The 27,200-nt window shown below is 37.1% G+C and overlaps 1 protein-coding gene across 3 annotated transcripts in view; it reads right to left on the minus strand.

Annotated features, from left to right (window-relative positions):
* RSF1 (remodeling and spacing factor 1) overlaps positions 1–27,200 on the minus strand; it is a 155,320-nt gene that overhangs the window by 123,651 nt on the left and 4,469 nt on the right. Inside the window, exon 1 of one of the 3 annotated variants that reach the window (XM_060605528.3) lies at positions 11,258–11,861. The exons of the other annotated variants lie outside the window; for them this stretch is intronic. Coding sequence (XP_060461511.1) covers positions 11,258–11,297 — 40 coding nt within the window. The 5' untranslated portion in view covers positions 11,298–11,861. Of the gene's footprint in view, positions 1–11,257; positions 11,862–27,200 lie in introns of those variants that run through there. 3 annotated transcript variants of the gene reach the window in all.

The raw sequence follows: 27,200 nt of genomic DNA on the forward strand, positions 1-27,200 counted from the left end.
TATGCGAAGTAAAATAAGTCCATCAAAGACAAATACCATATGATTTCATTCATATGTGGAATTCAAGAGACAAAACAAACAAACAAAAAGACAAATAGGAAACAGACTCTTTAATATACAGAACAAACTGGTTGTTGCCAGAAGAGAGGTGGGGGGGATGGGTCAAATAGGTGAAGAGGATCAACGGTATGTTTATTGTGATGAGTACCAAGTAACATAAAGAATTGCTGAATCACTATATTATATATCGGAAACTAATATAATACTGTATGTTAATTATACTTGAATTAAAAAAAAGGAAAAAGCATACACACATACAAAAAAAACCCCTTTATTAAGAAATGTTGAAACAAATCCCAAAATAGAGACTAGCATAATAAAACCCATGAACTCATCACACAACTTCAGCGATAATCAACCAAGAGACTTTTTCCCTCTCCCATATGTCATTTTAAACCAAATTCCAGGTATCATTTCATCCACAAATATTTCACTATGTATCTCTAAGGGATATAAACTCTTTAAAAATAACCAGAATACCATCATTACTACCTAAATATGAATAGTTCCTTAATGTCATAGAATTTCCATCAAACAATTTTTAAATATTTTGGGGTGCCTGGCTGGCTCAGTCGGTACAGGCATGTGACTCTTGATCTCAGAGTCATGAGTTTGAGCCCCATGTTGGGTGTAGAGATTACTTAAAAAAAAAAATTCTTCAAAAATCCAAATTTTTAAATATTTCAAATTAACCAAGAAATGAAATTCCATTGTACTGTTACCTCTGCAGCAGATGCTGGAGGCACCTCACCTTTACCCTCATAGCAATTAGGACTCCAGTGCAGGCTAACCTGCAGCCATGTGCAAGGCCTTTCTGACTACAGGGCAAGGAGTTAACCCTTCCTGAGAGCAGCCCTGAATCAGTGCTGGGATAAACCTGACATATGATCTAAACTATCTGTTTCCTGGCAGTGCTTCCCAAATAAACTATGTGTGCTCACATTTTTGTCTCAGAGTTTGCTTGTTGGGAAATCTAACATAAGACAACCTCTTAGTTTGAATGAAAGCTATGGACATCCTAAGAAAAATGTAAACATAAAAATTTCTGCAAATACATTCAACAAGTTTAGAGAACCCAAAAGGCATAGACATATACCAGTTTAAAGAACCCTTCCTCCTATAGGTTCAAGATAGCTGAGATCTTAATTATGTTTTTCCAAGTGTTGAATGGAGATTGTTCAGTTATGCTGAAAAACTAACATCCCTCCCCTTATTCTACACTGTTGGCAAAGAAACATCATTATCTCAATACTTAGTTCTTCTGTACAGAAAATCTAATCTAAATGAAAATAAACAACTGTTGGCTTAAGGTTCTACACATTTTAAAGAAAAACAAATGTTCAGAGGAGTGGTTTACTAAAACTGGGTCCCGTGAAAAAGCCACTAGAAGTTAAGTTTACAAGTATATTCACTTACATATGAACTTCAATGGATTTTTTTTTAAACTACTGCTGGCCTCAAAGAACAAGATTAAGAGTAAGGAACTTGTGGAGATTTTTTTTGAAAAAGTCCCCTCCCGACTAACACACACTGCTCCTACCATTCTGGGAAAAAAAAAAAAAAAAAAAAAGTCTATGAACTCAGTCTCTTTCTTACCTGTCCCATTTGCTCCAAACTCACCATAATCTGACTTCTATTAGTTAAACTAAATGGATGCTTTGGTTTTTGTCTTAATTTGGCACCATGTGACACTGGTGACCAGATCTTCCTTCTTGAAACCTGGCCATCCTGTGACACTACTTTTCTGATTTCTCCTCTTATTTCTTTTGCCTCCTTTTAAATTCCTTTGCAGACCCTACACTTCTGCCCTCTCCTTGAAAGGTGATTCTGTTTTAGGACTTAATTTCTTTTGTCCCTAAGTCACCTCATCCATCTCTTCACTTCAGTTTAAATATGCTGTCTCACTGTGCTGGTTACAGGTATGTTCAAGTAATAAAAAACCTTACCACTGTGGCTTCAGGGAGTTACTTTTTCTCATATAACAAAAAGTCCAGAGTAATGAGCTGCTAGTTTTGGTTTAATGGCTCAACAACACCACCTGAACTTCTCATAATTCCCAAACATTCCATACGGTTTCTAGACTCCAGATCTTAACATGTACAGTCCCCTCTATCTTCAACCCACCTCTATTCATCCTCAAAGTTGTCTGGTTGTTGCTCCCTCAGGAAATCACTCTTTTACCTTATCAGGATTAAGTGCCCCTGATGGGTATTCCAAAATGATTCTACTTATGCATCACATTGTATCATAAATGCCTATTTGATCAACTCTATCCCATGTTAAACAAGACTGAATCTTCAGCACCTGGGACAGTGCCCACCACATACCACACGTTCAATAAAGACTTGTTAAATGAATGGATTGATTTGGATTTAAAAAAACAACAAAAGAAAACAACTTTGGGGTGCCTGGGTGGCTCAGTCGGTTAAGCGACTTCAGTTCAGGTCATGATCTCGCGGCTCATAAGTTCAAGCCCGCTATCGGGCTCAGTGCTGACAGCAAGGAGCCTGGAGCCTGCTTCAGATTCTGTCTCCCTCCCTCTCTGCCCCTCCCCCGCTTGTGCTTGGTCTCTGTCCCTCAAAAATAAACATTAAAAAATTAAAAAATACAAAATTTTTCAAAAACATGAAACTCTCCTAACCCTAGTACCTGACTGACTAGCAAATGAATAAATAAATAAATAAATAATAAAAAATGTTTCTTAATGAACCAGATATAAAACAGATAACAAATTTCTAAAATTGTGAAGGTACACATGTAAAATGGAATATACATTTTGGCATTGCACACTTATGCCACCCAATCAACAACTTTACCCATGCTACCAGTTTACAACTGGCCAACCATGAACTGGTTTTTATGAGTAAGCTTCCTAACATGACAAGAGAACAGACTAAGATAAGCAAAATATAAAACAGAAGAGAATGACTAAATGGTTCCCTTGTAACCCCATTCCAGTCAGTCACCCCACTCCCAGACAAAGGCAACCACTGGTCTGCCTTCTTTCACTATAACTTTGTCTTTCCTAGAGCTTCATATAAATGGAATTATACTGTATGCACTTATTGTATCTTTATGCTTTATAATCTAGATTATATATGTATTTTTCAGCTCTGTTACTGGGTGAAAACAGTCAGAATTATTGTATCTTCCTGAGAAATTAGCCCTGTTAGTGTTACAAAATATCCCTTTTTATTACTGCTCATGTTCCTTGTTCTGATGTCTCCATTTTCTGGTATTAGTATAGCTATTCCAGTTTTCTTATGATTAGCTTTGCACAATATATCATTTTCTATCCTTTCATTTCAAACTATATATTTAAAGTGGATTTTCATAGCATATAGTTGGGCTTGCTTTTTTACCCACGCAGTCAATCTCTTTAATTTCAATTAATTTTAACTCAAATACCACAGCTGGCTAGTGGTGACCAGATGAGAGACAGAAGGTTTAGGTCAAGCAAGGTCTAGCAAACTAAGGCTCACAAGGCAAATGCATCTTGTCACCTGTTTTTGTACAGCCCACAAACTAAGAATGATTTAACTTTTTTAAGAGTTGGTGGGAAAAAAGAAAAAGACAAACAGTATTTTGTGGGGCACCTGGCTGGCTCAGTTGGTAGAGCGCACAACTCTTGATCTCGGGGTTGGGAGTTGGAGCCCCAGCTGGGTGTAGAGATTACTTAAAAACCATTTTTAGGGGTGGGACGCCTGGGTGGCTCAGTCGGTTGAGTGTCCGACTTCGGCTCAGGTCATGATCTCACAGTTTGTGAGTTAGCCCCACGTTGGGCTCTGTGCTGACAGCTCGAAGCCTGGAGCCTGCTCCGGATTCTGTGCCTCCCTCTCTCTCTGCCCCTCCCCCGCTCATGTTCTGTCTGTGTCTCGCTCAAAAATAAATAAACATTAAAAAAAATTATAAAAGAAAGAAAAAATCTTTTTTAGGGGAGCCTGGATGCTTCAGTCGGTTAGGTGTCCCACTTTGGCTCAGGTCATGATCTCATGACTCATAAGTTCGAGCTCCATGTTGGGCTCTCTGCTAACAGCTCAGAGCCTGGAACCTACTTCAGATTTTCTCTGTCTCTGCCCCTTCTGCCACTTGCACTCTGTCTCTCTCTCTCAAATATAAACATTAAAAAAATCTTTTTTAAAAAATAGTATTTTAAACACATTGCAATTACATGAAATTCAAATTTCAGGATCTACTGTTTTACTGGAACACAGCCACACTTACTCATTTATGTAATGTCTATAACTACTCTCAGGCTATATTGGCAGAAATGAACAGTTTCAACAGATACTTTATTTTGACCACAAAGGTCAAATGGCTTTGACCACAAAGCCTAATATTTTTTAATGTCTGACTCTTTACAGAAAAAGCTTGCCAAACATTGATTAAAACCACTTATATTAATACAATTACCGATATAATTGGATTTAAATCTACAATCTTGCCATTTGTTTACTATATATCTTAAAATTTCTTTGCTCCTTCCATCTTTTACTGTCTTCTTTCATGTAAACGTACCTTAAAAATAAATTAAAGTGAACATAATTTAGCATTTTATTTAATATCCACTATTGGCTAATTAGGCACACTTCTTCATTTTAATATTTGGTGTTTGCTCGAGGTTTTATAATATGCATCTTTAACTCAACACAGTGTAATATCAAACAATGTTCTCTCACTTCATGTAAAATATGAACACTTTTTATCCTTCTAATACCACACTTCAATTTCCCTACATTTTCCTTCTACATATGTTGTAAAACTTACATTATGATTTTTGTTTTAAGCAGTGAGCTATCCTTTTTAAAGATTTAAAATTAGGTAAAATGGTGGGGCACGTGGGTGGCTCAGTCGGTTGGGCAGCTGACTTCGGCTCAGGTCATGATCTCCAGGCTCGTGAGTTCAAGCCCCATGTCGGGCTCTGTGCTGACAGCTCAGAGTCTGGAGCGTGCTTCAGATTCTGGGTCTCCCTCTCTCTCTGCCCCTCCCCCACTGGCACTCTGTTTCTCTCTGTCTCAAAGGTAAATAAACATTAAAAAAATTTTTTTAATTAGGGGAAATGTTTTTTTTGTTTTGTTTTTTAAGTAGGCTTTACACCCAGCATAGAGCCCAACATGGGGCTTGAACCCACAACTCTGAGACCAACACCTGAAGTGAGATCAAGAGTGGGACACTCAACTGACAGAGCCACCCAGGCACCCCAGGAAAATGTATTTTATATTTACTCACATATTTATCATTTCTTGCAGTCGTCATCTCTTTATCTAGATCCAACCTCTCATTTGATCTGTTTTCTTCCCATCTGCAGTTATTTGTGAACTGTATGTCAAGTAGCTAGTAACAAATTCTCTTTGTCTGAAAAGGTTTTTATTATATCCCCATTTTCAAAGGATATTTTCCTGGCTATGTAAATATTGATAGTTTTTTTTTTTTTCATTAGTGCTTTAAAAATATTTCAGTATCTCCTGGTTTGCATAGTTTCTGATAAAAAGGCTTCATTGTTTCTCTACACATGTCTTCTTTGGCTACCTTCAAAATTCTTTATTAGTGGTTTTCAGGAATTTGTTATGTCTTGGTATATGTGTGTGTCTGCCCTGCTTTTGATTTCTTAAGACTAATGGATGTGTGAATTGACAATTTTCTTCAAATTTGGAAATATTATTTCTTACAATATTTTTGGCTCCATCCTCCTTCTAGGATGTCAAATACACTTTGTTGTATCCTGCTTGGCATTGTCCCACACATAAAAGAGTTAATTTGGTTGTTTTCAGTTCTCTTTCTCTGCTTCACTTTAAGTCTACTGTTAGATCGTCAAGTTTGCTGTTCTGTTCTGCACTGTCCAATCTGCTGTTAACTTTTTATTTCAAATAGTATTAGCTTTCATCCCTACACATCCCATTTGGTTCTTTTTTATATATCTTCCATTTCTCTACATTCATATTTTCCTTTAAATATATTCATTAGTTACAGTAGCTATTTTAACATTCTTGTCTGCTGGTTCCATTACTTCTGTCATTTCTAAATCTGTTTCTTTGGGCTGATTTTTCTCCTGGTCATGGGTTACAAAGGACCTGCTTCTTGGCATGTCTATCAATTTCTGCTTGGATGTGGGAAAATACCAATGTTACACTACCATTGTTGAGTATTTGTGATCATTCTGCAAAGAAAGTTGGGCTTTGTTTTGGCAAGCAGTGATTTGTAGATCTATTTGATCCATCTGAGGGCTTTTCTGTCTTTCCTGTATGACAAATCCATTGGGTTCTCCACTGAATGCCCTGAGTGCTTCAAAGGATCATTTGCTATGTCTCATCAGGGTTAAACATCTCTTGTGTAAACTCAGGAAATGTTCTGCTAATAAGCCCCTAGATGTTCACTGCTTGGCCTCATGGAGTTTCACTTTATGCATTTATGATCCTAGTATTCAGCAGCAGACTCAAGGTGGCCCCTGTACAGATTTCTGCTTTTGTCTGCATAGCTCCTTCCCTTTCAGAACCTGGCTCTGCAACTTCTAGTTGCTTAAGACTCTCCAACATCCAACTGTTGCCTTTTCAACTGAGTGAGGCTTCCAGGCTCCCTCTTCCTGCTTCTGCGGCTCCAGACAGGAAGCCAAAGTAGTGGTAGACCTTACCTCCTTTATTTCTTCTCTCTGAGGTCACAATCCTACTCTGCCTATTGTATAATATTGAAAACAAGATAATTCATTTATTTTGGTCCAGTTTACTCAATGTTTATGACAAGGGGATAGAGACTTATTACTCTAACATGGCCAGAAAGAGAATTCCTAATTCTTATAAATAATACTATAAACAATATTAAAGACTTATGTATTTGAGCAGATCACGTGAATTAAGAGAATAATGAATTGTAAACAGATCTATGCATTTTATGTGAACTACCTAAAATGAAGCAATAGGTTGGTTTTAACATTTCCAAAAAAGGCAAAAGGAACTGATAGTAGATCCTTAAAACAACATTAGAGGTATTATTGTCTCCATTATGAAGAGGTTCAGAATTTAATAAATTGCCCAGATATACAAATATCAAGTGGCAAAACTGAGATTCTAGCCCAGTTAATAGTGAAGGCCATGTTTTTTACTCTATACCACACCGCTTCACATTATTTCTCACCACAGATACTACATTTTAAAAGATTTGGTGTACCAAACTGAATTTATTAAAAACCTGTGTTTTACTTGCTAAGGTTATTATTAACTATCAATCAAAATATCTGACCTGCAAGGGGAAAAGAAACTACCATGGTGAGTTACGAGTACTTCATATAGGAGTGCCTGGGTGGCTCAGTTGGCTCCAGTCATGATCTCACAGTTCATGGGTTCGAGTCCCGCGTCTGGCTCTGTGCTGACAGCAAGGAGCCTGGAGTCTGCTTCAAACTCTGTGTCCCCCTCTTTCTCTGCCCTTCCCCACTCACACCCTGTCTCTCTCTCTCAGAAATAAATAAACATTAAAAAAATTTAATGCATTTATATGAAATACTTTTTTAAAAAGAGGATTTCATATAAATGCAATGATATAATGTCCTTATTAGCCTGTGTGAACTTTTAACAAATGTACATATATATTTAAATTTAAATTTGGCATCTTAAAGTGTCTTAAATGATTCGTGGACCCTTGGTTATGATTCATGCAATCAAGTAAATCCCTAAGGAACGTATATATATATTTCCTATTTCATGTGGGTAGACATTATGTTCACCATTCAACGTTAGAGAACATGAAACTGTAAGTTCTACTGAAATTTTACTCACGATACCTAGAGAAGGGTTTAGCATATGAGAGGTACTCAATGCACATTTGGGGAATAAAAGATCGCCATTTTAATTCTAAGTACAATGATGAAAGTTACATCACATCAAGATGGTGGGCTGACCCTCCTGCCCAAATCCCTTCAAATGACAGTTTTAAAAGGAAAAGGAAAAAAAAAAAAGAAAAAGAAAAAGAAAATGGAAAAGAAAAAAAAAGTAATGTGCTTGCATTTGCAATAAATATGGAGTAACAGGAACTATACTGATCTTACTCGCTGAAACAACTAAGCAATGAAACAGAATATATGAAACAATGGCACTTAAGACATTATACAAGAAGCAACAAAAGAAAGGGAACATTAGAGATGAGAAACAAAGGATATAAGCCCTATAATTGCCCCAGTGTACTACCTGGGTAAAGAGGCAAAGAAGGAGGACCTGGTCAAAACTTGGCAATCTTCCCAGGCCAAAGAGATGAAGCTGGAAGTCAAGAAGGCAAACTAGAGACATGAACTGGAGTTCATCGAGTACAGCGACACAGGAGAAAACTGTAGAGGGCACTCTGGAAATCTAAAAACAGTTCCCTCTGCACCTTTATATCAAAGTATTGATCAGTGCATGTATGTGAGGAAACTACCCAAGATCACAGAAAGAATCACCCAAAAGGAATAGAGGGAACAATGCCCATTGCCCACAGAGGTCTATGAGCAAGTCCTGTCTCTAACAGCTACAATGGAAAAGTTCACACATCAAATAGCATTGGTTAGAATGGACAAATTACATCCCACACTTATTCCTGTATACCCCAAGAACTAAGAATGGTTTCTGCATTAGGGCACCTGGGTGGCCCGTTGAATATCCAACTCTTGATTTCACTCAGGGCAGGATCCCAGTGTCATGGGATCAGGCTCCAAGTCAAGTTCTATACTGAGCATGGTACCTGCTTGAGATTCTCTCTCTCTCCCCTCTGTCCCTCCCCAGCTCATGCTCGCTAGCTCCCACTCTCATAAAATAACATAAAATAAAACTAAATTAAAAAATAAAATAGTTTCGGCATTATTAAACAGCCAAAAAAAGTCAGAAGGTAATATTTCATAATAACTGAAAAATTACATGAAATTCAGATTACAGTATCTAAGAATAAGTTCACAACCATGCTCATTCATTTAAATACTCTCTATGGTTGCTTCCACACTGCAACAGAAAGGATAGGTAGTGATAGAGACTCTATAGTCTACAAGGCCTAAAATATTTAGTATCTGACTCTTAACAGAAAAATGAATCTTGTGTCAATAGGAAAAATATTAACCCTAGAATAAACAAACATCCAACCTCACTTAAAGTTTGAAAGAAAGATACTGAAGGGCGCCTGGGTGGCTCAGTCAGTTAAGTGTCCAACTTTGGCTCGGTTTCCAAGTAGATGAACCATGTCCCAGAGCTCAAGAATTTAAGTGTACACACACACACACACACAAAATCTAGCATATATTATGGCATTATTTACAATAGCCAACATGTGGAAACAACTCATCTGTGTCTGATGAACAGATAAAGAACATATGGTATATATACACAATGGAATATTACTCAGCCAAGAAAAAAAAAGAATGAAATCTTGGCATTTGCGACAATATGGATGGACCTATAGGGTGTTACACTAAGTAAAGTAAGTTAGAGAAAGATAAAAACCATATGATTTCACTTATTTGTGGAATCTAAAAGACAAAACAAATGAATAAACAAAGAACAAACTGGTGGTTGCCAAAGAGTAAGTGGGCCAGGGATGGGCAAAATAGGTGAAGGAGATTAAGTAGTACAAACTTCAGTTATAAAATAAATAAGTCCTGGAGATGAAAAGTACAGCATAGGGAATATAGTCCACAACACTGCAATAACATATGGTGACTGAACTTACCTTGGTGAGGACGGAGTAACCTACAGAATTGTTGAATCACTATGTTGTACACCTGAAACTAATGTAACATTATATGGCAACTATACTTAATTTTTAAAAAATCTGTCATCTAATATAGTAAAATTATAATGTCTACTATCTAATCAAAAATTACCAGACAAGCAAAGAAAGCAGAAAAATTAAACCCATAGTATGAAGAAAAAAAGTATATCTAACCATTAAGTGACTTACAAGGTTATATTAATTCTATAATAATAAAATTAAAAGACATGAAAAGTTATAGGATTATAAATGACTATAATCTATATGGTCAAGAAACTAGAGGAAAGACTGAATATGTGGAATGAAGACATGGATTATATAAAAAACAAAAAAAACTAATAAAAATTCTTCAGAGGAAAACCACTTTCTGATATTAAAAAGCCCTGAATAGGATATAAACTAGATTAAACACTGCTAAAAAAAAAAAAAAAAAAAAAAAAATTAGTGAACTTACAAACACAACAGTAAAAACTAAACAAAATGACAGAAAAGATTGAAAGTGAACAGATCAATAAACTGTGGGACAATTTTAAATGGTCAAATATACAGCTAATTTGGAGCCTCAAAAGGAAAAAAAAAAAAAAAAGGAGGGGTAAAATTAAAGAAATGAAAGTGAAAAACTTACCAAACAAGATAAAAATACAATACGTATAAGTTTTGTGGCATGCAGCTAAAAGAAGCAGAGAAATTTATAGAATTAACAACCTATATTTAAAAAGGTTTCAGATCAATGACCAAAGCTTTTACCTTGAGAAACTACAATAAGAGCAAATGAAACACAGTATAAAGAGAAGAAAGGAAATAATAAGTAGCAGAAGTCAATGAAACCAAAAGCTGGTTCTTTGAGGAAAAAAAAAATATTGATAAGCCTCTAGCCAGACTAAGCAGGTGGGGGAAAAAAGGAGACGCAAATTAACAATGTCAGAAACAAAATGGATTAGATACTATAGATATGAAAAATATAATCAGAACACTATGAGCAATGTATGATGATAAATTCTCTTTTTTCTTTTCTTTTTTTTCCTGATAAATTCTATAACTTCAATGAACTGGGATAATTCTTTGAAAGAAACATATTACCAAAGCTCATCCAAAAGGAAACAGATAAAATAAATAGTCTTATACCTATTAAAGAAATTAAATCTTCAATATCTCCCCATAAAGAAAACTCCAGGCCCAGGTGGTTTCAATGGTGAATGAAGCCAAAGATTCAAAGTATACCAAATCTATACAAATTATTCCAGAAAAATGAAAAGGAGGAAATGCTTTGCAATTCCTTCCATGAGGTCAACATTATACCCTGATAACAATATCAGATAAACACATCAAAACAAAGATAACTACAGAGTAATACCCCTTGTGAACACAAATGCAAAATTTCTTAACGTAATTTTAGCAAATACATGAAAAGGATAATTCAAAAAGACTGTCTTAGTCTGTTCTGGGTCGCTTAAACAACAGAAATTTATTTTCTCACAGTTCTTGAGGCTGGAAGTCCAAGACGAGGGTACCAGCATGGTCAAGTTCTGGTGAGAGCTCTCTTCTGGCTTGTAGACAACCACCTTCTCACTGTGTTCTCACATGGCAGAGAAAGAGAAAGAGATCTCTCCTCCTGTTATTATAAGATATCACAGTCCTATCACGTTAGGGCCCTAGTCTTAGGACTTCATTTAAACTTGGTTACCACCTAAGACCCTACCTCCAGACAGAGTCACACTGGGTGTTAGGGCTTCGAAATGTAAATTTCGATATACAAAATTCAGTCCACACCAATGACTTAAGTGGGGTTTATCCTCCCAGAAATGCAAGACTGGTTTTTAAAAATCCATGAGTGTGATTTGCCACATTAGCAAACTTAAAATGAAAAGTCATAATCATCTCAATATATTTCAAAAATTTTGACAAAATCCAATATGCATTACAGATAAAATTTCTCAGCAAACTAGGAATAGAAGGGAACTTTCTGAGCCTGTATAAGGACATAGTGAAAAATCTTGTTATCACCAGACTTAATGGTGAAAAACTGAATGCTTTCCCCCTAAGATCAGGAAGGCAAGAATGTCCATAATCACCATTTATATTTACCACTCTGTGTGTAGTTCTAACAAGAAAAAACAAAAAAAAAATCAAAGGCATCCAGATGAGAAACAAAGAAGTAAAACCGTATTTACAGATGACATGATCATTTATGAAGAATCATTTTTTAAAAGCTATTTAAAATGACTGGGTTTAGTAAGATTGCAGAATACAAGACCAATATACAAAAAAAAAAAATCAATCATGTTTTTTATATGTATCAGCAATACGTTTAGACTATCATAAAAAACCAAAGTATTTATGGACACGTGTGACAAGAGATGTGGAAGACCATCAAACACTGCTAAAAAAAAAATAAAACCTAAAGAAATGGAGTGATATACTGTGTTCATGTATCAGAAGACCCAATGCCATTTTGGTGTCATTTTGCCCAAATTCATCTGTACATAATCCCAATAAAAATGTCAGGAAATATTTTAAAGAAATTGATAAACTTACGCCAAAATTCATATGGAAATGCAAAAGACTTGAAATAGTTAAACCACCTTTTAAAAAGAAGAAAGTTGTAGCACTTAAACTACTGACTTCAAGACTTGCTACAAAGCTAGAGCTGAGCAAGGCAGAGTGATACTGGCCTCAAGAGAGACAGACTGGGGTGCCTGGGTGGCTCAGGTGGTTAAGGGTCTGAATTTGGCTTAGGTCACAATCTCACAGTTCATGAGTTTGAGCCCCACGTCGGGCTCTGTGCTGAGAGCAGAGCCTGGAGATTGTTTCGGTTCCTGTGTCTCCCTCTCTCTGCTCCTCTACCACTCGTACACACGCATGCACTCTCTCTCCCTCTCTCTCAAAAATAAACATTAAAAAAGACAAATAGATCACTGAAAACAGAATATAAGGTAGAGAAATAGACCCATACGCATGCAATTAACTCTTGAAAAAAAAAGTTTATTGAAATAAAATTTACATAGCATAAAATCCACCATTTTAAAGTGTATTATCCTGTGGTTTTTAGTAGTTTTGCAATACTGTACAATCATCACCAGTACCTAATTACAGAATATTTCCATCAACCCTGATAGGAACCTCATCTCTTCCAATTCCCCCACCCTCAACTCCCACCAAGTACTAATTTATTTTGTTTCCAGAGATCCGCCTAATTTGGAAATTTAATATAAATGGAATCATAGTCAATGAAACCAAAAGTTGCTTGTTTGAAGAGATGAACAAAATTGACAAACCTTTAGCTTGGCTGATGAAGACAAATGAAGCTTGGCTGATGAAGATTCACATAACTAAAGTCAGGAATGAATGCAGGGATAGGACTATTGACCACTGAATGTCAATATACTAAACAACCTAGATGAAAAGGACAATTCCTAGAAACAAACTACCAAAACTTACTCAAGAATAGAATATCTGAATACTCATAGGGTATTCAAGTAGAGAGATAATAATAAAAAACTTCCCACAAAGAAAAGTCCAGCATCAGATGGCTTCACTGGTGAATTTTCCCATCCTTCTCAAACTCCTCCAAAACCCAGAAAAGGAGGAATCCTTTCCAACTCATTCTATGAGGCCAGTATCACCCTGGTACCAAAACCTGACAAAGAAAGCACAAGAAGGGAGCCTGGGTGTTTCAGCTGGTTAAGTGTACAACTCTTGATTTTGGCTCAGGTCATGATCTTACTGTTTGGGAGGTCGAGCCCCAAATGGGGCTCTGCACTGACAGCACTAGAGCCTGCTTAGGATTCTCTCTCCTTCTCCCTCTGCTCCTCCCCCACTCGTGTGTATGTGCGTGCACGCGCTCTCAAAAATAAACTTAAAAAACATTTTTTAATAAAAAATAAAATTAAAAAAATTAGTGAGAGGGGAAAAAACCCTCACATATTACACAAAAGTAACTTCTAAGAGGTTTAATTAAGATTACAATTTGAGGGGCAACTGGGTGGCTCATTCAGTTAAGCATCTGACTTTGGCTCAGGTCACGATCTCGTGGTTTGTGAGTTCGAGCCCCACATTGGGCTCTGTGCTAATAGCTCAGAGCCTGGAGCCTGCTTCAGATTGTGTCTCCCCCCTCTCTCTGCCCCTCCCATGCTCATGCTCGTCTCTCAATATTAAATAAACATTTAAAAGTTATAAAAAAAAAATTACAATTTGAAAATTTTTAGAAGGAAATACAGATGAGTATCTTATGGCCTCAGAATCATAATGAGAAAGGTTTCTTAAACAAAATATAAAAGTATAAACACTAAAAAAGGATTGACAATGATACCACGCTGAAATTTTGAAGTTTAGTTTAATAAGAGAAAGTATAAAAATAGTATAAGAAATAAGTAGTATTGAGATGTTCACATTGCAAATAAAAATGACAAAGGATTGACATCTGAAATATAATAAGAATTGTGGCAAATCAATAAAAACAGACAATCACAAAGAAAACAGGGGAAAGAGTATAAAAAGGCAATTCACAAAAGCAAAAACTGAATGGCCAAAAAATATGAAAAATCCTCAACTTTATCATGGCAACAATAAGAAACAAATTCACAATCACATTATCAAAAACATAAAACTGTGACAATACCAAGTACTGAATATCTGGATGAAGGGGAACCCTCATGCACTGATGGAGGTATGTAAATTAATAAAGCCACTTTGGAAAATAATCAGGCTATACTATAGCTCAAATAAAGATTTATATACCCTCGCCCCAGCAATTCCAACTTTAGGCAAAGCCACTGGAATGGTTTTTTTTTTAATTTTTTTTTTTAACATTTATTTACTTTTGAGACAGAGAGAGACAGAGCATGAATGGGGGAGGGTCAGAGAGAGAGGGAGACACAGAATCTGAAACAGGCTCCAGGCTCCGAGCTGTCGGCACAGAGCCCAACGCGGGGCTCGAACTCACGGACCGTGAGATCATGACCTGAGCCGAAGTCGGATGCTTAACCGACTGAACCACCCAGGCAGCCCGGAATGTTTATTACAGCATGACTCTTAACAGCATAAGGTAAACCTAACATCCACCAATTAAAAAAAAAAAAAACACGCACACAGCACTTTTACGTAATAGAATACTATACAACAGTTAAAGTAAATAAAAACAATATAAATCAACATGGATATATTCAAAAACAGTGTTGAGAGAGGGAAAAAAGGAAGTTGCAGAAGAATGAGTACAGTATTATACTGCTCACATGTAAAGTTTCAAAGCATGTAAATCCATACTATGTAGTTCATGGATATGTAAATATACTCTTTGTATAAAAGTGTTCATGAGAATAATAAACTCTAAATTTCAGGACAGTGGTTGCTTAGGGAATGGAAGAAAGAGAACTAGAACAGGAGTAATACACAGAAGGCTTCAAATAAATCTGTAATTTGAATGACTTAAAAAGTAAACGCAAGGGGCGCCTGGGTGGCGCAGTCGGTTAAGCGTCCGACTTCAGCCAGGTCACGATCTCGCGGTCCGTGAGTTCGAGCCCCGCGTCAGGCTCTGGGCTGATGACTCGGAGCCCGGAGCCTGTTTCCGATTCTGTGTCTCCCTCTCTCTCTGCCCCTCCCCCGTTCATGCTCTGTCTCTCTCTGTCCCAAAAATAAATAAAAAACGTTGGGAAAAAATTAAAAAAAAAAAAAAAAAAAAAAAAAAAGTAAACGCAAAATCAAAGCAACTGAAAGAGAAAGACACATCCTAGAAAATGTCAGACTCCAGGGATTTAAAATAAAATTATAAAAATCTTTCAGGAAGGAAAAGAAGCTCACTTGCAAAGGAAAAAGAGTCAGAATGACAGATTTCTCACTAGCAACAGTGGGTGCTAGAAGAAAAAAGAGCAGTATTGTCAAAGTTTGCAGGGGACGGATTATTTGAACGCTGGAATACCGTGTTTTTTTACATATATATATATCTTTTTGAGAGGGAGAGCAACAGAGCACACACACACAAGTGGGGGAGGGGCAGAAGGGGGGGCAGACGGAGGATCCAAAGTGGGCTCTGCACTGACAGCAGAGAACCCAATGCAAGGCTCAAACTCATCAATCCTGAAATCATATGACTTGAGCCAAAGTCAGATGCTTAACTGACTGAGCCACCCAGGTGCTCTGGAATACTGTACTTTAAATGAGTAGTCAGAACAGAGGGCTAAATAAGTATATTTTCGGCCATGCAAGAACTCAAAGTTCACTCGTAGAAATCCTGTTGGAATAAGAATGTACTATAGCAAAAGAATGAATAAAAAAGAAAAATGTGGGAACCAAAAAAAGCGATGAACAAATAAACTTACTAAAACATATAGCTTAGTTTAAATAATTGCTGAGAGGGGTGCCTGGGTGGCTCAGTGGGTTGAGCGACCAACTCTTGATTTTACCTCAGGTCATGATCCGAGGGTGGCGGATGGAGCCCTGCATCTTAGTAGTGAAGTGTGAGGCAGGCATGGATCTTGCTTAAGACTTTCTCTCTCCCTCTTCCTCCTCCCCTCTCCCCCTCTCTCTAAAATGAAAAATAATAATAACTGCAGAGAAGCATAAAAATAAATGACTGACAATATGGAACTAAATCCCAGGTAATAAAAATATGGCAGGTTGGGTGTGGGACTCAGAGGGTCAGGGAGGGAGCCTGTAAAGATTCTTACATTGCTTGACAATACATAGTAAAGCAACTTACTATGCTCTAGTATCAACCTTAGAGGAAATGGAGAAAATCTCCCAGTATTAACTTCCTTGTAGATACAAACTGTTTATATTATTGATGATTCTAGCTTAAGAAGTATATGTAAATTTCTTTACGTGGTAACATTTTGTCTTTTAAGACAGTGGAAATATCCCTCACTAATTAAACGGCATAAGATGAGAATTTAATTGTAACTCAAGAAACATTAAGTCTGAGTTACCACTTGGTGTCTAATAGCATGTGTAAGTGGAGAAAGAGTCACTCTGAAAACAGAATTCAACTCAAACATTTCTGCTAGAAGATCTTTCAAGATTAATGAATTACTCATCAACTATCAACCCACACAAACAACACACATTAACTTATGTATTTCTCATCTATAGAATAGATTCAATCCACACTGACATTTCTTTTTCTCTATTTAGAGTGCGATTTCAGTTTATAGAAGGTTCCATTTCTTTCTTTGTGGGTAAGGGGGAACAGAAAAGATGTCCAACAACTATCAAACCTTTATCTGGCAGAACACAGCAATCTCTACAATTACAACAAGTGTTTTTTTGTTTTTTTTTTTTTAATAAATGCAAATGACAGTTAGTTATAGAAAGCTTTACTTATAAGAGAATAAACTGGACACCAATGCCAAGATAGTTTAATAAAGCTAATTTAATTATCTTAAGTCATAAACAACACACTCTAAAAAACCACCCTGACAAAATGTAAGATGTATATTTAACCTATGTATAGCATATACATGCACAGCAACTTAAATAATTCACAAAAACCAAAAAGAGCCGTAAAATAAGATAGACTGCCATAATCTGTTTATTCAGAATAAGCTTTTAGTAAGCTATAAGAGAAACATGGCTAGTTTTTCAAATAGTGCTCATATGTTAGAATTCTGATTTTTTATTTTTTTTTTTAAGTTTATCCATTCATTCTGAGAGTGACAGGGAGGGAGGGAGGGAGAGAGAGAGTGAGAAAGAGAGAGTGAGAGAGAGAGAGAGAGTGGGGAAGGGGTAAAGAGAGAGAATCCCAAGGGAACTCCACACTGTCAGCCCAGAGCTCGATGTGGGGCTCAATTCCATGAACCATAAGATCATGACCTGAGCTGAAACCAAGAATCAGATGCTTAACTGACTGAGCCACCCAGGTGCCTCTGAATTTTTTTTAAATAGGGAATCACACTTTCCCCCCATAAACCCTGCAGTTTTTCGGCTATTTATTTCTTCAATAAGTGGAACTATTAACTACCTACTCTCTACACCAGAAACCTGGGAACTTCTCTACTGTTTCTTCTCACTCCCCACAGCCATCTCTCACCAACAATATAATTGTTGGTGAGTTCATATCTCACCAACAATATAATAACAACCTGTAGCTGAATTCTCCACCCCTCAAGCTGCCCAATGCCTTTCCAACAAGTCAAAAAATTTTAGTTTTAGAAATAAGAATTTCAGGTCACCCCTGGTGAAGACGTGAAACAATTCAGAAAAATGGGGCTGGGGATTTAAAAAAATTTTTTTCTTTAATGTTTATTTTTGAGAGGGAGAGAGACAGACAGAATGTGAGCAGGGGAGTAACAGAGAGAGAGGGAGACACAGAATCCAAAGCAGGCTCCAGGCTCTGAGCTGTCAGCGCAGAGGCCATCGTGGGGCTCGAACTCATGAATCACAAGATCATGACCTGAGGTGAAGTTGGATGCTTAACCGACAGAGCCACCCAGGTGCCCCTTTAATTTTTTTTAGTGTTTGTTTATTTTTGAAAGAGAGAGGCAGAGTGTGAGCAAGGGTAGGGCAGAGAAAGAGGGAGACACAGAATTCCAAGCAGCTCCAGGCTCTGAGCTCAGCACAGAGCCCGATGAGGGGCTTGAACTCGTGGACCGCAAGATCATGACCTGAGCCAAAGTCGGATGCTTAACCAACTGAGCCTGCCACCAGGCACCCCTTAATTTGAAAAGGTCAACAGCAGAAAAGTAATAATGACTTTTCCCTGAGCTATCTTGGGAAAGAGAAAAGAAAAACTGGATCTTAAAACTATACTCTAAGTTTCCTATAAAAAGTAATAAGAAGATAGAGATTAACACATATGTTCTGGCATGCAGTAAAGACATGGTACAACCATGTAATCCAAGAAAAAAACTGAGAGATTATACAAAGATTTGCCACTTTAGGATTCTAAGGTACTATTATAAACCAAGATGAAGAGGGTCTGGGAGGAAACAACAGAGGAAGGGAGGAAAGGAAGAAAAGAGAAAGGAAAGAAAAGGAAGGAAGGAATAGTGTATGGAGGGGGATTCAGTAGTATCTATCTTTACAAGAAATCCCCAAAAGGAAATAGTTACACCCTGACAAATCTCTAGTAAGCAAAAGATGAAAAGAACAACTAAAACACCCATTATTACTAATTTGAAATATGGGACATTTATTCAAACTAACATTTAAGCATCTCCTATACGCTAATTTCTATGATACAAAGTATATAGGGCAAAATGAACTCTTTACAGAATTTAGTCAGTCAGTGACAGGTTGCCTTTATTTAATGTGTTTTTTCCTTTAAATAAAGAAAAATATTGCTAAGGCATTTATAATTCAGTGTCCAAATCCAATTTTTTCACATGGTCTGAAGTTCGTGAACCACAAATCTTTTAGAAACCTAAGGCCTGAAATTAAGTTGCAACTTCCTGTACCCACATTATTTCAGAATTCTATGGCTTTTCTTATGCTCTTCTCTATCTGGAATGCTTATCCATCTCCTAGTCAACCATTTAAATTTCCGCAATGACTACAGTGATGCTATGATAGCTGCTGGGCAAAGGTAGGTACTCGCTCATTTATATTCCCAAAGTACCTCCTCTATTACAACAGTTAAACTTCTATATAATTGTTTGCATGACTAGATTCACACAAACATGATCATGCAAACATGACACAAACATATGCTGTCTACAAGACACACATTTTGGAATCAAAGACCCAAGAGGTTAAAAGGATGAAAATGAGGGGCGCCTGGTGGCTCAGTCAGTTGTAAGCATCCGATTTCAGCTCAGGTCATGATCTCATGGTTCATGAGTTTGAGCCTAGCATTGAGCTCTCTGCTCTCAGCGCAGAAAGCATGCTTCAGATCCTCTGTCTTATTCTCTCTCTGCCCCTCACCCCCGCCCTTAAAAATAAGGAAACAAAAGAAAACAAAAAGAAAAATTTTTTAAAAGGGGAGCTCCTGGGTGGCTCAGTCCATTAAGCATCTGTCTTAGGCTCAGGTCATATCTCACGGTTTATGGGTTCGAGCCCACACTGGGCTCTGTGCTGACAGCTCAGAGCCTGGAGTGTGCTTTGGATTCTGTCTCCCTCTCTCTGCCCCTCCCCCGCTTGCATTGTTTTTCTCTCTCAAAAAATAAACATTAAAAAAAAGAGAGAGAGAGAGAGAAGTTCTTAGAAACTTAAGAAAAAAAGAAAAAAAGGATGAAGAAGATACATCATGCAAAGCAGTAACCAGAAGACAGCCCAAGTGGCTCTACTAATACCAGACAAACCAGACTAAAAGACAGAATTTGAAGAAAAGTATCAGGCTAAATAAATGAAAACAGACATTCCTAGCTACACATTAGAATCACTGAAGCCAGGCCCCAAGCCCCAAGGACCCTGAATTTATTGGAGTGTGGTTAAGGCCTGGGCATCAGTATTTTTCAAAAGGATTCCCCAGATGATTCTAATGTGCAGCCAGAAATAGTTAATTAAATCACCTGATTATAATAAAGGTTGAAAACCACTGAGCTAAAAGGAAAAAAATAAGACCGCTTCTTTAATTAGGGTAAATGGAAGTCATAACAGTAGGAGAACGAACCCTGGAGTCTTTTGATGACACACTGCACAAAACGTTACAGCTATAGGAGATGGAGTGTTGATTCAAAAAGATTCAAGAAGAGAATAATTTCCAAATCAGAGAAAGACTAGAGTTGTCCTCCGCAAGACAAACAGGTGTTTGTGTTTGAGGCATTCAACTGTACCTAGGAATTTGTATTTCTTTTAATATATTTCAGTATCCCATTAGAACACTGTATCTTTTATAATAAGGCTTATACTAATAAAATTGGTACTTTTAAAAGTAAAAAAGCATAAATGAGGAGAAAAGCACGCTATGACTCAGAAGCCTAACTATTCAAATCACTACTTAGTGTTCAGACCAAGACCATGGTACTGAAGATCACATTACAATTCTAACTAAGATTGTACCTGAGGGTACAGACAGTATAATGGTAAAGAACTAGGGCTCTGAAGCCAGATTTACTCAGTTTTAAATTCCTACAACAATATGAACTACCTTTGTATCAAACGTTCCTCCATTTTAATAATGTGTGACTTCAGGCAAGTTACTTTACCTCTCTAATACTCAGTTACGTTACCCGTAAAGAGTAAATAGCAACTGTACAACAGAGTGGTTGTGAGAATTAAATAATCTTGGTAGAAGACTTCACTATAGAGCCTGGCTCACCAGTAAGCTCTAATAACTGTAAAATTATTAATAAAGGCATTTATTTAACCTAGAAAATTGTGGTAGAGCATGTACACTCCAAAGCCCCTCATTTTTGCATTTTTATAATTTATTTTTGTTTTATAAAAGATGGAGAAGATAATTTAGGTTGGAAAGGGAGGTCAAAAATTTGGGAAAATTAAAGAAAAAGGATGAGACACAGTTATCATGATGAATCAAACCAGATAAGCATACAAGATAGAGGACTATAAAATGATAAGGCCATGAAAGTAAAAAGACAAGGACAAAACAGTAGATCAGAGTCAAAATTTAAAGGACAAAAAAAATCTCTAAAATGAGGAATGTTATGGAATGTCTGTGTTCAGATGCTGGACCAAGTTAGCAGTACTGGAGATGGCTTCTCCATGATTCTAATAAAGTAAAGCTTGACAGGATTTTAATGGGAATATAAATTAAACTCCACTGTATTTCTTATTAGGCAAAGTTCTCCAGTGTGTTACGATCTTGCTATACTTCAAAACTCCAAACACCAAAAGCAGGCTACAATATGGAATAACTCACTCTTTTTCCTTGAAAGATTTTTAACGTGTAGACACTGAGTAAATAGCAATTATACTTATTTGTAGTCAACTGTGAGGATGCTCAGGACAAAAGGACCAGGAGAAGTATCAGAATAAATTCCCGGACATATCCAGCATTCTAAGCGCTAAAGCTTTATAAACCAACATTCTGCACTTTCCCTGTGAAACTGACTGATGCTCAAGCATGTAATTCCACCCACTACTAAGTAGGGTAATTCTTTAGTATGTTCTCCTCAACCCTCTGTCCCCTGAATAACTCAAGTAAATATTTTTAAGTTCTACCTTCAATAAATACATCCTTTTTCATCTAAGTAGATGGCATCACCATTTTCCCAACCTTATCCTCACCAAGGCCTGGGGATGCTGCCTCCAAATGAGATCTTAAACCAGTCCACCTGGATGAGACTTTGAGGCCATTCTAACAGCAATATTACAACTCTTACCATTACTGCCAATTACTATGTCACTTGGCCCCCATCCCAGCCTTGCCATATGACAATTAGACAGAGGAAGCCATGGCTATCCTTGGAAAAAATTAGTTCAATGTAATATCATCACTCTGTTAACAGAAAAGATTTAAAATACTCACCTAACCTAAAAAGAATAACAGTTAAAGAGTTGTGTGTAAAATTAGATAAATAATGAGAAAACTCAAACCCACAATCATCTTTCTTTCTTCACTAGAATAGGGATCAACAAATTTCTTTTTTATTCTGTGAAGGGCCAGGTAACACTTTAGTTTGTGCAAGCTTTATGTTCTTTGCCACAATCACTTGCCTCTGCCACTTTAGTGTGAAAGCAGCCACAATTATGTAAACAAATAAGCATGGATGTGCACCCATAAAGCTTTATTTACAAAACAATGGGCCAGATTTGGCCTACAAGCTATACTTTGCTCACCTTGCATTAGACTATCACAGACTAGGGTGACTAGGTTTTAACTAGGTTTTAACTAATTACATGCATTCATTTTATTTTTTTAAATATATTTAGATATTTTAATTTTTTATTTTTTTAATGTCTATATATTTTTGAGGCAGAGACAGAGCATGAACGGGAGAGGGGCAGAGAGAGAAGACACAGAATCTGAAGCAGGCCTGAGGCTGAGTTATCAGCATAGAGCCAGACAAGGGTCTCAAACTCAAGGACCGCAAGATCATGACCTGAGCTGAACTCGGACGCTTAACCTACTGAACCACCCAGGGACCCCATATATTTAGATTTTTTTAAAGTTTATTTATTTATTATGGGAGAGAGACTCAGAGAGCATGAGTGGGGGAGGGACAGAGAAAGGGGGCGGGGGGAGAGAATCCCAACCAGACTCTGCACTGTCAGTCCAGAGCCCAATGTAGGGCTCAAACTCATGAACCAAACTGTGAGATCATGACCTCAGCTGAAGTAAAGAGTTGTACACTTAACCAACTGAGCCACCCAGGCACCCCCATGCATTCATTTTAAATACGATATTACATCTAATGGAACAAGACATGAAATCTGGTTACTTTGAGTGCTAGTGCTAACCAATATGTCAATTACTTCCGACTAGGAATGGAAAGAATCTCATTCTCATATGTTGGCAAATGTTTATATAAGAGCTATATAAGAGTTAATTCTAAAAAAGTTTTAGAACAGAACATGGTCCTATAATGAGTTGGGAAATAATTATTCATTTCATAAATATTTATTCCTGCCCTCAAGGAGCTTGCAGTCTTGTAGGCGAGGCTGTAAGTGCACAGAAGTTTTATAGGTATTGCTCTATAAAATCTACAAAAGAGTTCACATGGGGTGAGGAGGTGGAAGTGGTTAATTTAATTTGAGAGAGAGAGAAAGCAGGAAAAATTTCACAGATCACCTGGTGATTAATGATTGGTAGGAGTACAGTGAGCAGACAAAGGAAGATGGGGAATACTCAACTCATGCAGAAGACTTTTTAAAAACTTTTTTAAAAAGATATGATTTACACATAACATTATATTAGTTTCAGGTATACAATGTGATTCAATATTTGTATATACTGCAAAATGATCATTGCAACAAACCTAGTTAAGACTCATCAATGCACACAGTTTCAAATTTTTTTCTTCTGATGAGAAATTTTGTGATCTACTCTCTTAGCAACTCTCCAATATACCATACAGTATTATTACATATAGTCAACATACTCTGCATTACATCCCCATGACTTATGTATTTTATAATTGGAAGGTGACCAATTTTGACCACCTTCACCCATTTCACTTCTTGATAAAAGACTACTTTTAAATAATGTTTTTGTTATTACCAAAGAAGTACATAATCATTATATGGAATGTGAAAAGAAAAGAAAAAATAAAAATCTATAATCCTATTACTTAGAAAATGATTAAGATAAACATGTACAAATATAGGCAAAAAGGCATAGTACAGACACAGAGCTAAACAAATTATAAAACAAACTTCACTAAAATATACATCATTACCAAGTGCGCATATTACTTGTTCATATATTTTTTAAAAAAACCCAACTTATTGGGGTGCCTGGGTGGCTCACTCAGTTAAGCCTCTGACTCTGGATTTTGGTTCAGGTCATGATCTCACAGTTCATGAAATTTCTCTCCCTCTCTCTCTGCCCCTCCCCCACTCACAAGTGTGAGTGACTCTCTCTCAAAATAAATAAACTTAAAAAGAATATTAAAAAAAAACCTATTGTTTCACTGTCTATTTTTGCTGGTAAACTATAACCTCCACAAAAACAAGGATCTTCTCTTTTTCATTAATGTATCCCCAGGATATAAATGTGCCTGGTACATAGTAGGTAATCAATTAACATTTGTTGAAAGAACAAATCCTTTTTAAAATGAAGCCCCAGATTACTCTCTCAAGCAATATTTGGTACTGTAAAAACTCTAACACACACACAAAAAATAGAAAACACCCTGATACCCTTTATAATGTGATCCACCATACAGAAAAACAAAACAAAAAGTACCAAGGCATAATATTTTAAGACTCTATCCATGAAAAGAGAGACAAAGAAAATTTTCTTAAATCAGGAACACACATAAATATCTCCCTTACTGAATATATGGCTCAGGTTAAAATGTACTTTGGGTCTGAGTTGTTCTTACTTTTCCACACTGCATAAAATTGTCATAGAGATATTTTTAGTCTATTAATTTATAGACTAGTATTCATAGACTATTACTCCACTTGCTAAAAACTCAGAGAAAAAATTTAGCCTTTGAATGGTAATTGTAAGTCCAACTCAACTGAGCTACTTCTTACTAGATTAGAAAATCCTTAACAGAAAGCCCATGTTTAATTAGTGTTTTTTTAAAAATAATCCACACCATGTTTACTATACTTAGCATATAGCAGATATTCAATACATATATTAATAGCTAAATGCTTACCTTTCAAACAGAGATTTTAAAACACAGATAAATTTCAAAAGAAATTTCTCAGCAATTAAAAAACAAGCAAGTCAGTCTGTACAACAAGCCCAACTTAGCCAGAAAAATCCTCTGTCCCTATCATCTCCAGTACTGGGACAAGCCAGGAACCTCCACAACTTTTGGATACCTCAACTCTGTGACATACCAAAAATGATGGAGAATATACTTCTCTCTTTCCTTCTAAAAAATGTCTAAAGAACATTTCTTTATTCAAAAGTGGAAGAGCCAAACCAGAGCCATTTTCAACCCAAACAGGTTCCGATTCCAGCAATGCTACCACCAATGGTCTACTACTGCTGACCCATGCAACTTTTGGCACGTGCATCTGATGAGATCTTTTGCTTAAAGCAACAGATGGTGGCTCCAGTTATGGTAAAGTCATATTTCTACTTTGTATAGTTCATCTAAAAACAACTGTCACACAATTCAATTAGCACTAGTAGGAGTTACAGTCACAATCCAGTTGTATATAAAAGGTATATTCTTTTGTACTTAACATTTGACTGTAAAAGCTGTATGAAGAATCATTTAAAAATGCAAAAAAACCAAACTGAATCTAAAACTGCCCTAGTCGGGCGCCTGGGTGGGTCAGTCAGTTAAGCATCTGACTTCGGCTCAGGTCATGATCTCACGGTTTATGAGTTCGAGCCCTGCATGGGGCTCTCTGCTGTCAGTGCAGACAGAGCCCACTTTAAATCTTCTTTCTCCCTCTCTCTCTCTCTCTCTCTCTCTGCCCCTCCCCCCTCTCAAAAATAAGCATTAAAAATAAAATAAAATGGCTCTTATAACATAAAAATCTCGAAAAAAATCAAACCAAAAACAAAGGATCCAACTTACTTAATACCATACAAATAACTCAGTTCAACCACAGAACTATGGGAATCATAACACATTACCCACATATACTTTAATAGACTGATATTAGATATATATAACTTTTCAACCAATACATATACAAAAACTATCTTTAAAGAATGAAAAAGTACATTTTCCTCTTCAAAAAGAATGTTCTCTGAAGGAGAGGAAAGACACTTGGGAGCCTTGAGTGTTGGTAATCCCACAAAGTCAATGTCCACTTTTACTTGTATCCATATACCTCCTGATAATCCACTTTCAGTCAGGAGGAAGCTAGGGAATGTCCATATAGAGCACAGAATTAGGAGGGCAAAAGTAGATTGTGAGTGTATGGGGATAAAACAACACCTTCAGGGATACCTGGCTGACTGAGTTGGTTGGTGGAGCATGCAATGCTTGGTCTTGCAGTTATGAGTTCAGGGCCCAAGTTGAGTATAGAGATTACTTAAAAAAATAAATTAAAAAAAAAAAAAAAAAGGGGGCACCTGGGTGGCTCAGTTGGTTAAGCAATGACTTCAGCTCAGGTCATGATCTCACATTTCGTTGAGTCCGAGCCCCACACTGGGCTAACACACAGCGCAGTCTGCTTAGGATTCTCTCTCTCCCTCTCTCTCTGCCACTACCCCACTTGCACTCTCTCCCAGTCTCTCAAAAATAAATAAATAAACTTTAAAAACACATATGGGGTGGGGCACCTGGGTGGCTCAGACGGTTGAGCATCCAACTTCAGCTCAGGTCATTATCTCACAGTTCATGAGTTCACGCCCCATATCAGGCTCACTGTCAGCCTGTCAGCGCAGAGCCGGCTTTGGATCCTCTGTCCCCCTCTGTCTGCCCCTCCCCCACTTGCACTCTCCCTAAAATAAATATTAAACACACACACACACACACACACACACACACACACACACACACACACACACAGTACCTGGATGGCTCAGTCAATTAAGCCTCTGACATTGGCTCAGGTGATGATCTCATGGTTCATAAGTTTGAGCCTCACGATGGGCTCTGGGCTGACAGCCAGGAGCCTGGAACCTGCTTCCAATTCTCCGTCTCCCTCTTCCTGACCCTGCCCTGCTTGCACGCACACGTGCTCTCTCTCTCAAAAATAAAATAAACATTTAAACACACACACACACATCCCTTCAGTTAGTACACCCTTTTCCTATTCTAACTAACATCAACGAGAAATCTAAATTTTTCTCCCCACAAGTTTCAACCTACAAGTGGACTTCTTTTTTTTTTAAGTTTATTTATTTTTGAGAGGAGACACAGAGTGCAAGCAGGGGAGGGACAGAGAGAGTGGGAGACACAGATCCGAAACAGGCTCCAGGCGCTGAGCTGTCAGCACAGAGCCTG

The sequence above is a fragment of the Panthera onca genome, chromosome D1 (genome assembly GCF_046562875.1).
Source record: "Panthera onca isolate mPanOnc1 chromosome D1, mPanOnc1 haplotype 2, whole genome shotgun sequence".
Lineage (NCBI taxonomy): Eukaryota > Metazoa > Chordata > Mammalia > Carnivora > Felidae > Panthera > Panthera onca.